We start from the raw sequence: 15,888 nt of genomic DNA on the forward strand, positions 1-15,888 counted from the left end.
CCTAAATTCTGTAACGCCAACCCTCTCCTCTCCGTAAATAGGGCTACGTTCCCTCCCCCTATCCCATCACTCTGTCTCCAGCCCTATCATAGACAAACGAGACTGAGACGAGAGCCTTGACGCTCCACGGTGTTGGACAAACGGAGGAAATCATAAACCCAGGGTTTCTTTTCCCTTATGTATTGTCTTTTCCGTTTGATTTAGTTAACCTGATTGTGGTCAGTTGCGAGATCTTTCGAGACTCATATAACAGCGTACAATTTCAATCAGGATTACTACCGCTTATATTCTTTCTTTTGTAAATTCATTTTATTTACATTCTGGAATTAAGCATAATTCAAATAAAGGATAAAATGATAAGTTATCCTGATTAAATTCTTCAAAAAATGCCAAATCAAGTCAAGAGACCGCACTTACTCAGGCAAGAGGGGTGCCTAACACCTTCCCCGATTGTAACCATAACCCTTACCCAGATATCTGTAAGGACCATGCGTTAACAAACAGAGCAAAATTACAGGTTCTAAGCCCAGAGCAAAAGAACCCCTTTGGTTACTATTCCTCCAATGAAAATCGGGTACTCACCCCCTTTCATCGGAAGAACAGGCACGGGTCCTAGGCCCTAAACTAGGTGGCGACTCTGAGTTTCTCTTTCTTGCGAAGTCCGAATTACAGTCCCGAGTTCGCAAGAAACACAGATCAACTAACACTCCCAGAGAACTGGTGTGGTGATCCCTAGCCGCCCCGGCGCGCACGGGAAAAAATTGGCTCCCACAGGTGGAGACACAATAGCCATCTCCATAGGGCGAGTGTAAGGAGATGCGTGGAGCCTTCTCAAGAGCAAGTGTTGGAGACGCGGAGGTTTCTCTGGGTTGGTGAGTCTTGCGAGACGGAGCCACTATCTTTGTAATTGGGTTGATTCCCCTCCTTTAAGGGTATCCGTAGTGAAATCAACAAGAAGTCTTGGTGGAGTGGAGTAGGTCCTTGGTCATGACTGAACCACTATAAATCTCGGGTGCACTCATTCTATCTCTATCTATCTCTTTGTGCATTTGTGGTTTGTTTTCATTTGTGCTTAATTTTTATTTTACCAATAAGTTTTAAGTCCGCAATATTTTGGGCAAAGTTAAATTTATTTTATTTGAAAATTTAAAAGAGCAAAAGATCATGGCAACCTCATCCGGTAATGCCGAAGGCCAATCCGTAACTAGACCTCCATTTTTCAATGGATCTAACTACGGTTATTGGAAAACTCAGATGATTTTCTATCTTCAATCTCATGATTATGAGATGTGGGAGCTAATGGAAGATGGATATACTCCTCCCACAAAAGAAAGAAGTGAGTGGTCGGCAACCAAAAAGAAATTGACCACTTTAAATTCCAAAGGAGTAAACACACTATTTTGTGCTCTTTCTCCCTATGAATTCAATCGATTCTCTACTTGTAAGATCGCTAAGGATATTTGGACTACCCTAGAAACCACGCATGAGGGAACTTCACAAGTCAAGAAATCAAAAGTTAGTCTTCTTGTTACTGATCTTGACGCCTTTAAAATGGATGAAAATGAATTTATTTCCGAAATGTATTCGTGTTTTACTAATATTGTGAATGAGCTTGAAGGTCTAGGTAAAACCTATGCAAATGTGGAGTTGGTAACAAGGCTTCTCCGGTGTCTTTCATTTAGTTGGGACCCCAAGGTCATGGCGATTGAAGAATTCAAAAATCTTGACACTTTAAAGCTAGATGAGCTTGTTGGATCTCTCATCACAAATGAGATGAAGATGAAGTGAAGGGAAGTCCAACGAACCTAAGCTTTGAAGACTAAAGAGAAAGACGAAGGAAAATCCATCCCCTTCAAAGCCAAAGTCTTCGTCATCTTCATCATCTAGCTCCGAGAGCGATGAAATGGAAGCCTTTAAAAAATTCAAGAAAATGTGGAAGAAAAAGAAAGGAAAAAAGAATAAGAAGAAGAAGGAAGAAAAGGAGGAAAAGGAGGATGATCCTATAAAGTGCTATCAATGTGGCAAGATCGGACACATAAGGCCTAATTGCCCCCTCCGCGAACACAAGAAGAAGAAGCATGGGAAGAAGACGCATAGAGCTCACACGGCAAATTGGAATGGTCTAAGTGTTAGAAGAAATAGCTCATCATCAAGTGAGAGCTCAAGCCAAGGAAAAGAAGCAAACATTTGCGTCTGGGCCCTTTTCGATCTGAGCTTATATCTCATGGCCAACACCGAAGAAAATGAGGTATGCTACATCCATCTTCTAGTTTATGTTCTAGTGATAATGAAATGTCTTATAATGAAGTTTGTCAAACCTTAGATTTGCAAATGTCAAAAAATAAGGTTTTAAAGAAAAATCTTTGTCATATTAAAAAAGAACTTGAATCTTTAAATCAAGACTTTTCTTCTAGATTTCAAGCCCAAGCTAAAATGGAAAGTGACTTAAAGTTTGAAAATTAAACCCTTAAGGGTCGCTTGAGTGAACTTGAGACTCAAGTATTGAGCTTTCAAAACTTGGCAAGTTCATCCAAGTCTTTTGAAGATGAAATATTTGAGTTTTTAAACTATTTAAACCATCTTCAAAACAAAAATTAGAGGCTAAGGATATGTCTCTATGGCTTTATGGATGGAGATAAGATCATAGACATAATCCTAAAAAGGCTAGTGTAAGATCTAGAACTGCATATCATAATACAACTAGCCTATCTAATCCCTCAATTCGATGCCATTATTGCGGCCTTCATGGGCATTATCAATTCCAATGTGCATCTAAATTGAGTAGGGATAGCATTGGGACCAAGAAATCTTGGGTTCCCTAAGGCCCCACTTGATTTCATTTTGAAATAAGTGTAGTTTAGGGGCTTGTGCTTAAAACTTGAATATCTTTCATAATTGGTGATTTAAAGCCCAAGGTTCAAATTTATCCTTTGTTACTTGTTTAACTTGGCATGTTACAATAAAAATGAACTCTTGTTTTGAGTTTGTGTTTTTGATAGGGGGAGTTATTTTTACCAAAGGGGAGACCTTTAACTTATTTTGTATATCTTTTTTTATCCAATGTTTGAAAGTCCCTCATCTATTCTATTTGTCAATCAAATAGGTGGAGTTGTATGTTTACATGTTTTCCTTGATATAGGTGGAGTTTATAGATTGCATATCTTGCCCTTATTTTGCTCTCTTGCCCCATCCTTTTTGTTGATGCCATAGGGGGAGAGAATTGTTATGCTTACTGAAAAATCTCTTGTGAATGTCATCATCAAACAGAGGGAGAATGTAAGCCCAATGGTTCCCACCTTGGCATTACCTTCTTGTTTTGATGATTCCATACACAAGTAATTTTGTATCACTAATGTGCTTTTGGTTGTCTAAGTTGTAGATCTCATTAGTGTGAAATCAAGGAAGCTTGGATCAAGGCATGGAAGCTTACTTGGAGTGATTTTGGTGTGCCCCCAAGCTAGGAGATCCAAGAAGCATGGTAGACTTGAAGTCTTGAAGATAGAGTGAAGATCAAGTTTTGTTTAAGTCCAAATTAGAATGTATTTGTCCACTCTTGTTAAGGTTGTTTGAGGCACTAAACATAGGTTAAAAGAGTCCCTAAACATGATAAACTAAGTGGGACAAGACCTAGAGAACACACCCTAAAGATTGAATATCATAAAGCTTAAATAGTATAAAATTGGTAGTGCCAGTCGACTGGACATCTCTAGCCAACTGTCCATTTGATCTGTTTTTAAACAGATTTATTATTTATTTTGGACCAGTCGACTGGACACCTCCAGCCGACTACTGCTAAGGATCTGTTTGAAAAACAGAGTTCGGTCCAGGTTTGGGCAAGCCGAGTGGACACCCCAGTCAACTGGAGCGGCTAACATTTATGTAGCCACCAGACCCTATGGTCTAGCTGACTGGTCGAGCCCAGTCGACTGTCAACGGTCAGAATTCTAATCATTGGAGATGAAACGGCTAGTTTGTAGGGCTTTGAATGTATTACCAAAATGCCCCTAAAACAGCTAGTTTTGGGTCTACACTATATATATATTTGTGTGTGTGTGTGTGTGTGTGTGTGTGTGTGTGTTTCCCCTTCATTCCAAATGATCTAAGACACTCTAAAGCTTATTTGGAACATCTTAAAGAGTGATTAAACCTAGATTAGTGCCTCTCACATCCATTGAGCAAGAATTGGACTTAGGCTTGATTTGTACATCCTCTATACATACATTGTAGCCCTCCTTGAAGGGATTTGCTTTTCTTTCTTGATTCAATCATTGTATTTGGCAAGTGTGGTGGAGATGCAATAGCCATCTCCATAGGGCGAGTGTAAGGAGACCCGTGGAGCCTTCTCAAGAGCGAGTGTTGGAGACGCAGAGCTTTCTCCGGGTTGGCGAGTCTTACGAGGCGGAGTCACTATCTTTGTAATTGGGTTGATTCCCCTCCATTAAGGGAATCCGTAGTGAAATCACCAGGAAGTCTTGGTGGAGTGGAGTAGGTCCTTGGTCATGACCGAACCACTATAAATCTCGGGTGCACTCATTCTATCTCTCTTTATCTCTTTGTACATTTGTGGTTTGTTTTCATTTGTGCTTAATTTTTATTTTGCCAATAAGTTTTAATTCTGCATTATTTTGGCAAAGTTTTTTGACCCAGTTCACCCTCCCTCTTGGGTTGCCATAGGTACTTGGGATCAAAGAAATGATGGGGGAGAGGTAACTGATGAAGAGATATGATGTCAGGGGAGGTAACCGATGAAGATATCTCTAGATAAATAGTACGAGAGGTGGATGAGTTTGTGAATTTAAAATTTTCAACTTATTAGTCTTATTTTTTCATGCATGCAGAGGAACAAGGTTAAGCTTATTAGACTAATTTCATACCCCCGTCGTCTAATTTACAACCATCAAGAGAACATGGGCACGCCCACGACAACTCCATAATTTTCTTCACGAGAGACGATGCTGTTTTTTGTAATATTGTTGGCATCGAATTACAAATCATCACCAGAAATAAAGGTTCTAATGATCGATCCATTGAAGGGACAATGCCGTTTTTTAACAAAGCCCCTATTTGTCTAATTGATCCCACTCTTTAAATACTCGAACCAAAAAGGTACGTCAAAGTTTCTTATCGATCCCTCTGTTTATAGCTTAACCCGTTTTGAATTCTGTCGATCCTTTGACCGACTGTCGACATTATTTACTCAACCCGTCTTTTATTCAGTACAACCTTAAATACACGAACCAACTTAAATACCTGAACCCTACTTACCGGGATAAAAAAGTCATCAGAGGAACCCTAGATCTTCATCCCAAACGCTCTAGATCTTCGACTTCCCATCCGAGGAACCCTAGATCTTCTGTTGTACACCTAAAATAGTAAGTCACTTCTCTATTCTACCTTCTTTCCTTGCATTTTTAGGGTAACTAACTGAAATACAAGGTGACAATCCAAGAGGGAGGGTGAATTGGCTAATTAAAAATTTGGAGATTAATTAAGTGGATTATTAAAATCAATTTACTAATTAAGCACTAGTTAATCTAACCCTTGTTCAAATAATCAATACAGTGAAATCTAGGATTTAGTTGTTACTTTAATCTTATATACTCTAACCCTTGTTCAATAAATCATAAATGCAATTTAAAGGGTAGAGATTACCAATCACAAAGTGCAAAGAGAGGGAGAAGAGAAAGCATCCACAAGGCACAAGATTTATAGTGGTTCGGTCACAACTTGACCTACTCCACTCTTCCAAGTTTTCCTCCTTGGGATTCTCCACCTTGGGATTCTCCACTAACCAATGAGATTCTTCAACGGGCAAATCTCAAAGTCGTACACCAACTTCTCCTTTAAAGGGATTACACCCTTTCGGCACGAAGCCTGTCGAGGGCACCTCCCTATTACAATGATTCACCTTTCTTAACGGGCCAAATTGGAGACCCTCACAAACAAATGAAGAGATAAAAGAAAAGAACTCTCTTTACCTCTTACATAGGCTGATTACAACTTTGAAAGCTCATAAACACTCCAAGGAAGATAAAATGTAAAGACTATGGAGTACCTCTTGATAGAATGTACAAATACAAGTTCAAAGAGGTTTTAACCTTTCATATAAAAGTTTAGGTTCAAGAAGATAGGATTTAATCTTGCCACAAGGTTGTTTAGAAAGGTTTTGATAGTGTATATATAGCCCACAAGGAAATATGACCGTTTGGGGGTAAAACTGTAAATTACAGGGTTGAAAAAATCAACCGACGAAAGCCCCAACGGATCTATTTCCTTGTCGCAACGGTCGACCGTCCGTCGTCCGAGGCACGGCGGTCGCCCGCCCTTATCAGGCTCTTAGTTTGAATTTCAAATTTCATACCGGCGCGGTCGACCGGCACTAGGGCGGTTGCTCGGCGATGGCTACCTATTTGAAATTAATTTTCGGCTCAAAAACACTATCGCGGTCGACCGGACATATGGCAGTCGACCTCCAAGCCCAACCTGGATATTTTCTGGATTTCTAGAAAATATATCCGCGGTCGACCGGCCCGATAAATTCGAGATGCCCTGGACTTCCAGGGCGCATCCCGCGGTCGCTGGCCTTGAGTAAAATTTCATTTTTAACTTTAAATTCCAGGGGCTTTGGGCTTTGATCTTGCGCTCAAGTCCTAGGTTTTCAAACACATATTTGGGTATGTGTATGATTTTCAAAGATGTAAAAAGTTAGGAATGAAAACCATTTTGAAAACCTTTTGAAGGTTCATTTAAACATAAAATCAAGAGGACTCCAAATACATTCTATAAGTAAGAACCTTGAGTCTTCTTAGAATGTCTTTGCTCTTTGCACTTCCTTGGACTTCTTCAGCTTGAATGAACATCTTGAACTTTTTCTTGGCTCTTGTGACTTGTCCTCCAATCTTCAATGCATGTTTAGGTACATGAGGTGTCACCATGGTCTGTTCAATTCCAAGCTCCTTCTTGACACTTGCTGAGGAACTTGTGGGATCGTCATGTTGAGCTTCTTGACTTGATCATCTCGAAATGGTGTTGACTCCAATGTAGGTGTAAGCTCTTTATTCTTTGCTTTCTTGATCCACAAGCTATGTGTTGAGTTGAGTTGTGTAATGGCGATTATGACATGAAATTCCTGTATATGACACAACATCTCAACGCAACACATTAGTCCATAAAAGCTAATCAATTTAGTTTGCTAGCATCAAAATAAGAAGGTAAGGTAAATGATTAACCCATGGGAACCCTTGGGCTTACATTCTCCTTATTTTTTATGATGGGAAACAAGTTGATTAGGGAGGTAGGAGACATCAACCAAATAGATGAATAAGCATGATTTGATATACACAATAGAGCATAGTTCCCCCTCACTATATGCACAAATATAATTGATGACTGTAAACCATATGGTGCATATACAATTAGACTACCTAATCAATTCCCAAAATTCTCCCCCTTTTGACAATAGCAAAAAGGTAGGTATCAACAAGTGAAAGTACAAGTGGGGTGTCAAGATGAATAATAGCTTGTCTAATCTATGTGCCTTGTATATGATATACCATTCAAGCTCTAGAAATGCTTATCAAATAGAAAAGAAAAGTGAAATGCATGATAAGCCTTTTTTTATCAAATGATTGGCAAGTTAAGTATAAGAATAGGGGCAATAGACCTTGTTTGCACATCACAATGATCTATAGAAACGTGAAGATATAACCATTTGGCTCTCCCCCTATGAATTTGTCATTGGCCCTAGGTGAAATCTAGGGCATGACATGGCTGAATGATTTGAATACTTGGGCTTCATTTGCAACTTTTTGAAGCAGATAAGTATCTACCTGACCAAGGATATGCTCAGATCTATAACTTAACCTTTCAAGTTCACAAGTTGCATTATGTAGGAGATTTCTTGTCATAGGGCAAACAAGACTCTTCCTGAGCATGAATATGCTTAGAACTATAGAACAACTTTTGAGTTTAAGTTGTTTGACCCTAGATAGTTATACATTTACAAGTGAAAGCTCCCCCTGACTATGTGCATCAAATCTAAATAGAAAAGTTCTAAGCACATAGGCCCTTGATTTTATTCACTTTAACTATTCCACATTTGCTCCATTCAAATGAGAAGTACAATTTGAGTTTAGAATGGATGATTATTAGACATCGGATTATAAAGTTGAGGCAAGTACAGTCTAATAACCACATGGATGCCAAAGAAATGAACAACAAGAGAGCACTCATCCATGGCCACCAAAAGATCATGTATACATATATATATATATATATATATATATATATATATATATATATATATATGAGAATAGAGTTCCTAAGGTGTCACCTCATATAGCTTATATGAGGTGGCGCTCACAAAACATAAGGGGTCCACATTTTTGGGGTGATCCAAACCACTCATTTGAAAGGCCCTTAGATGAATATGGTGCCTACAAAAAATCAGGTCCATAGGATCATCCTAACCCTTCCATTTATGGAGGTTAAAATGGGCAAATATATGGAGGTTTATACCCATCCATTTCAAGCTCCACAAATGGAAGGGTTAGGATGATCCTATGAAGTTCATTTTTTGGGCACACCCTATCTATGTGAGGGCCTATCAAATGAATGCTTTGGATCATCCAAACAAAGTAGGCCCCTTATGTTTTTAAGCGCCACCTCATATAAGCTATATGAGGTGACACCTTAGGAACTCTATTCTCATATATATATATATATATATATATATATATATATATATATATAGGAAAACATATATATATATATAGGAAAACATAAAACTCCATATACATGATTCAATAGATGGAAGAGACACACCCTCTTCACATCCTGTCAACATGTCAGAGATACACATATGATGGGTGTGAGGAACAAGAACTCATCACCACCACAATAGATACAGTCGTACAATCTCTGAGACATGAACTAAAGCGCACAAGGCCTTTCTGACCACCATCCATAATATTCAAAAGCCCATACTGGGCATCAAACCAACAATATCCACAAGCCTATCTAGGGCAACATCCACACAGTCATAAAGCCCATACTGGGCATATACATCCAGACATAAAAGCTCACATCGGGCATAAACAACATCCATGAAGAGAAAAACATAAACATAGTCCAAAAGCCCAAACTGGGCAAGAAGAAGGCTAAACAGAAAACATGATAGTTAGCAGCAAGATGTGATCGTCTATGTTTGCTGCAAGGAAGGTGATGTCTATTGATCAGTCCTGAGGTGGAGGCTGGTGCTCATCACGAGGTGAAGTCCTGGAGGTGTAGTATCTGGTGACCTGACTCCTCTGATAAGTTTGCACCATCTCCCTATGCTGTCTCACCATAAGCTGCATAAGTCTCTCATTATCAGAGGCTCTCTGACTCTCTGCAGTTGTGAAGGCAGTAGAGGGGGAATCAAAGCCAGTCGTGAGGGCGTCCATCCCAGATTTTAATGATACAATATCTCTAGCAAGAATCTCAAATGAACCGGTGGTAGGGGCTAGCGTTGCTGAGCCTGTGCCTGCTCATGTGCTCTAATTTGCTCCTGCATCCGAGATACGCGTTCAGGTTCAGCTACCGCCTCATCAACCTCATCAGATGTGAGCCCACTAGGACCCCCTACTCCTGGTATAGGAGTTCTCATAAGGGTAATGGTGGAGTGGTTGAGTGGATGATCAGAGTTTCTTGAGAAGGCTTTTTCCAGATTGATTTTATGGAGCCTTAGGAGCTTAGTAATTTGCATCCCATAAGGTACGCCACCATGTCCTCTCTTGACTGCCTCATCCATATACCCCAACATGATGAAGCCTAAATGTAATTGAATCTTTTTCATAATGCAATGGATTATGAGAGCTTCAAAGGGCTTCACTGCATCAAAATTTTTGCTCTAGGAGTGATATTGTATGCCACAATTTTATGAATTACCCTAGCCGCATCATTCATTTGACTAGCCTTGATGTTTAACTTATCCTTTGGAGGAGAAACACCTGATGTCCCATACACCTCTTCTCTTGGAAAGTGATTTTCTATTTCATCTTTCCCCCAAAAGAAGATTTTCTTCCCTGCATTAAGTATATCAAGCCAAGCACGGAAGTTCTTCAAATTTAACCCAAATTTGTCTCCTTGAAGATGGGTATTCAGCACTACTCCTTCATAGGAAATATCCAAATTGGGATAAAAATACCTAACTATCTCAAGATAGACTGGAGCACTATACACTAGAAAGAAGGACCAACCTTGGAATTCAAAAAGTGATAGAAGATCAAATTTGTTAAAATCTTGAAAAATAACTTTTTGCCCTGAGATGACAACTCGATCTATGAAGGTTTGGTAATGCCCCTTGGCTTGTTTGTTGAAGAAGTGTTCGGTGGGGAACACCTCTTCTTCCGGTTCAGCTCTTGCTCGCTTCCCTTTTTGAGCTACGGTTTTCATTGACATTTTAGTTTCTAGGGTTTTGAGAGAAAAGTAAAGAATAAAAGTGAGAATCAAGGGGGTTTTGAGAAAGATGATTGGAATGAATGAAAAGGATGGGAACAAGTAGAAAATGAACGATTTGTGGGAGGAAATGGTGAGAGAAAAAGAGAAGAAATGAAATGGAAAGATTATATGAATGAAATCAAGGAAGAAGATGAGAAAATAAAAAATACAGAAGGAAGGATGGATCAAAACTCACTTGAATGCTTTAATCTTGATTATCTTCCACAGAAAATGGCTTGGGAGCAAGGAGAGAAAAAAAATGCTAGGAGAAGAAATGAGCTGCGGAAGTTAGAAATAACTCGCGGTCGCCCTTTAAAATGCAGTTTTCGACTGTCCCTTTTTATTTTTCTCATTTCGATCATCCGCGGTCGATCGGGTTCACGCGATCGTCCGCCGCTTCTAGCCTGTTTCGATTTATTTCTCTCCAGGTTGCCTTCCGCGGTCTCCCACCAAGGCTCGGTCGACCGCCACACCCCTGTTTTCAATTTCTTGATATTTTTCAAGGGATTTTGTGGACAAATTGATTTTCTCCTATTTTCTCACCTTTATGGGATTATAATGGACATGTAAACTCGATCCCTAGGTTATGTGGGGATATCTAAAAATTCATTTCTATTTTTCCAATATTTAAGCTCATGAGGATAATTGGACATATGTTTTCATGAAGTTCTTTGGATGAGTTTTTGATGGATTTTGCTACATACAAAATTTGACACTTGTTTGATCTATGTCTAAAAATATTTGACATGTTAGCTCATCTAATTTGTGGATGCTAAGTGCATATGTGTGTGTTTTTGCACTTAGATGGATTTTACTAAAAGATTTTCAACAAAGCACAACATATAGTCTAAAGAGGTAAATTCTTATTTTCTTTATAGACTATAAATGATATATGATGTGATCATGAAGCTCAATAAGCAAATATACATTCTATTAAAAATATGACTAATGATATGTATCTATGCTTGATTATAAAATGATATATCATTAAAGCACAAGAGATCTAGATACATTGAATGTAACATTGAAATAGTATCTAGATAGAATTCATATGATATAACAATTAAAGCGTAACTCATTTAGTCAAAGTGTTCAATGAATAATTTGAATGGGTGATTTTAGAATCCAAATTACTTTGGTTCCAACCAAGTTTGTGTGTGGAAGTGTATCTTTTCTTATCCACACAAACTTGTTTGATTTCACAAATCTAAGCTTGAACCTAGATTTGTGATGTCATAATCTACCACAATATAAACATGTATATGAGTGGGTAGATGAGGAGCAACTAGAACCACAAAAATAGATATGTGAATATATATGTTTGTCTTTTTCTTCTTGTAATCTTTGGTTCTTTAATGAGAGTTTTTCATTTACTAATTTTATCTCATTCAATTGATTTTCAAAATATTCTTTTTGATGAGATGAATTAGCATTTAATTGTTCTTCATTTACACAAATATTTTTATATTTTTCATTTAACTCATTGTTTGTGTTTTCAAGGCTTTCTTTTTCTTTCCCAAGACTAATGCACTTTTTAATTAAGTCATCATTTTTGTTTATCAAGATTTTGCTCAAATGACTTAATTTTTCATTCCTTTGTAAACATTCATTAACCTCCGATTTCAAATTTTCAATCTGTTTTTCCAAATTGGAAATTGAATGTTTGAAAGAATTTTCCTTTGCAAAAGATTTTTGCAGAGTCCCTTTTTGTTTAAAAATAATATTTTTTCTCATTTGAAGAGAGACTCACTTTTCTCATAAGAATTTTCAAGTTTAGTCCAAATATCTTTTACATTTGTACATGATGATATTTTCTCAAAAGCATTAGGACATAGTCAACAACATATTACAATAATAACTTTTGAGTTTAATGAAAATAGTTTTGCATCATTTTTAGTGTATTTCCTTGGAATAGAAAATCCCCTTTCAATGACATCTAAGATGTCAATGTCTATGGATTTGAGATAGACAACCATCTTTACTTTTCAAGCTCTATAATTTGATCCATAAAAAAATGGAGGAATTATAGCGGATTGGCCTAACTCAAAATCCATTTGGATTGTCACGGATCTTTATTTCTTGTAGATTTTGAATTTAAAAATCTCTTTAAGAGCCTAAGCTCTGATACCAAATGAAATACAAGGTGACAATCCAAGATGGGGGTGAATTGGCTAATTAAAATTTTGGGGCTTAATTAAGTGGATTATTAAAATCAATTTACTAATTAAGCACTAGTTAATCTAATCCTTGTTCAAATAATCAATATAGTAAAATCTAGGATTTAGTTGTTACTTTAAGCTTACATACTCTAACCCCTGTTCAATAAATCATAAATGCAATTTAAAGGGTAGAGATTACCAATCATAAAGTGCAAAGAGAGGGAGAAGAGAAAGCATCCACAAGGCACAAGATTTATAGTGGTTCGGTCACAACTTGACCTACTCCACTCTTCCAAGTTTTTCTCCTTCGGATTCTCCACTAACCTATGAGATTCTTCAACGGGCGAATCTCAAAGTCGTACACCAACTTCTCCTTCAAAGGGATCACACCCGTTCTGCACGAAGCCTTTCGAGGGCACCTCCCTCTTACAATGATTCACCTTTCTTAACGGGCCGAATTGGAGACCCTCACAAACAAATGAAGAAATAAAAGAAAAGAACTCTCTTTGCCTATTAGATAGGCTGATTACAACTTTGAAAGCTCATAAACACTCCAAGGAAGATAAAATGTAAAGCCTATGAAGTACCTCTTGATAGAATGTACAAATACAAGTTCAAAGAGGTTTTAACCTTTCATATAAAAGTGTAGGTTCAAGAAGATAGGATTTAATCTTGCCAAAATGTTGTTTAGAAAGGTTTTGATAGTGTATATATAGCCCACAAGGAAATATGACCGTTTCGGGGTAAAACTGTAAATTATAGGGTTGAAAAAGTCAACCTGCAAAAGCCCCAACCGATCTATTTTCTTGTCGCGGTGGTCGACCGAGGTACGACGGTCGCCCACCCTTATCGGCCTCTTAGTTTGAATTTCAAATTTCATACCGACGCGGTCGACCGGCCCTAGGGCGGTCACCCGGCGAGGGCTAGCTGTTTGAAATTAATTTTCGGCTCAAAAACACTATCACGGTCGACCGGACCTATGGCGGTCGACCTCCAAGCCCAACCTGGATGTTTTTTTCGATTTCTAGAAAACATATCCACAGTCATCCGGTTTACCCCGGTCGACCGTCCCGATAAATTTCGAGATGCCCTAGAGTTCCAGGTAGCATCCCGCGGTCACCCGGCATAGCCCTGTCGACTGGCCCTGAGTAAAATTTCATTTTTAACTTTAAATTCCAGAGGCTTTGGGCTTTGATCTTGGGCTCAAGTCCTAGGTTTTCAAACATATATTTGGATGTGTGTATGATTTTCAAAGATGTAAAAACCTAGGTGTGAAAACTATTTTGAAAACCTTTTGAAGGTGCATTTAAACATAAAATCAAGAGGACTCCAAATACATTCTATAAGTAAGAACCTTGAGTATTCTTGGAATGTCTTTGCTCTTTGCACTTCCTTGGACTTCTTCAGCTTGAATGAACATCTTGAACTTTGTCTTGGCTCTTGTGACTTGTCCTCCAATCTTCAATGCATATTGAGGTGCATGAGGTGTCACCATGGTATGTTCAATTCCAAGCTCCTTCTCGACACTTGCTGGAAAACTTGTGGGATCTTCATGTTGAGCTCCTTGATCATCTTCAAATGGTTATGACTCCAATGTAGGTGTAAGCTCTTTGTTCCTTACTTTCTTGATCCACAAGCTATGTGTTGAGTTGAGTTTTGTATTGGCAATTATGATATGAAATTCCTATATATGACACAACATCTCAACGCAACACATTAGTCCATAAAAGCTACTCAATTTAGTTTGCTAGCATCAAAACAAGAAGGTAAGGTGAATGATTAACCCATGGGAACCTTTGTGCTTACACTAACGTCATCTTGCATTCGATCATTTTTTGCGAATCTGTAATTTTGTGAACCAATTTCTTTTCCTTTTCATTCATCCGTTTTGCAGTAGGTAAATGAAAGATAGCACCTACTTCACGGGCCGTGAAGGGTACACGCGTCAGGGATAGAGCCGTTGATCTTTGATAATATGTGAAATAGTAAGGCAAAAGGTCGAATACACGCCGACGTATGGTCGACATCTATCAAAAGACGCCGATGTCTGTCCAAAGAAGCTGATGTCAATCAAAAGACGCCAACGGTTATCAATAGACGCCACCATTTATCAATAGACGTCAAAGTCTACCATTAGACGCCACCGTTTTTTCGTACATCTGCACGTGTCATGGTAAAAGAGCCATTGGGGCCTGCGCAGATTACTTTTTCTTGACTCAAAATTTACCAAAATGCCCCCAAACGGTCATAAATGTGTTAGGGCTATTTAAACACCATTGAAGACCTTCATTCCAACCTTTTGAGACATTATCTTTGAAATCCTAGAGCTTTAATCCTTCAAAATCAAAAGGAATCTTCTTCTACCTCTTGTGCATTTACATTTGCAGTCATTACTTGTCAAGAGGATCTTCATAAGCATTTAGTTTCAATCATTGGGAGAATATTGTGAGCTTGAGAGTTGTAAATGCCTTAAAGAGGCTTGGGAGCTTTTATTTCTTTTCTTTCTTTCATTTGGAGTTGCAAAGAGGAGTTTCTTTCTTTGAGGCGGTGTGCAATTAAGAAGAACGTCCTCGGAGGCGGATTGTACAACAAGGGTTTGTCCCCTTGTTGAGGTGGTATTTGTTTGTAATGCTTGGTGTGACGGCGTTGAGGAGTCTCACAATAGTGGAGAAAATCCCAAGGAAAGACCAAGTACTTGGATAGTAGAGTAGGTCAAGTTGTGACCGAACCACTATAAATCGCCGTGTAGTCTCCTTGCACCTTCTCCCTTCTCTTTTGATGTGAATGGTAATCTCTTTTCTTTTTCTATTTGATTATAATTTGAATAGGAGTTAGAAGTAACTAGGTTAATTACACATACTCTTGTAGTTTGAGAAGAAAATTTTTAAAACACCCAATTCACCTCCTCTTGTGTGTTGCCCTTTGGGATTTCAAAAGATTCTTTCTAAGCGGCAATAATAGGGTCCCCTTCGTTTTAATTTTTAAGAATTGAAATTGGGTTAAAAACTGATTATTGGATTCAAAATTGTCTTTAATGAGTTTACAACTGATTAGTAGCCCCATCATAGTTGAGCATTATCTCAAATGTCACATTGTTCGAATGACTATACTGATTCAACCAATATACTTTTGCCAATAGAACGTAAATTACCAACCATCTGATCAACGGTACAAATAACCGGATATTGATCTCCATATTAGTAAGGCGGGTCCCACCTCAAAGACAGGTCAAAGAGAAGGATCATATATC

The 15,888-nt window shown here is 38.3% G+C and overlaps 1 protein-coding gene across 1 annotated transcript; it reads left to right on the top strand.

The window, feature by feature from the left end:
* The first annotated feature begins 1,164 nt into the window (after positions 1 to 1,164).
* Positions 1,165 to 1,788, top strand: LOC143869844 (uncharacterized). Its single transcript, XM_077376402.1, has one exon. It carries the CDS (start codon positions 1,165 to 1,167, stop codon positions 1,786 to 1,788), a length of 624 nt encoding a protein of 207 aa, XP_077232517.1.
* The last annotated feature ends 14,100 nt before the right edge of the window (positions 1,789 to 15,888 follow it).

This window comes from Tasmannia lanceolata, unplaced genomic scaffold, assembly GCF_043159265.1.
Source record: "Tasmannia lanceolata isolate RefF3 unplaced genomic scaffold, GAP_Taslan_0.1 ptg000003l, whole genome shotgun sequence".
Classification (NCBI taxonomy): domain Eukaryota; kingdom Viridiplantae; phylum Streptophyta; class Magnoliopsida; order Canellales; family Winteraceae; genus Tasmannia; species Tasmannia lanceolata.

Excerpts from the sequence above, each read along its gene's own strand:
- LOC143869844 (XM_077376402.1), top strand. The coding sequence starts at position 1,165 with ATGGCAACCTCATCCGGTAATGCCGAAGGCCAATCCGTAACTAGACCT.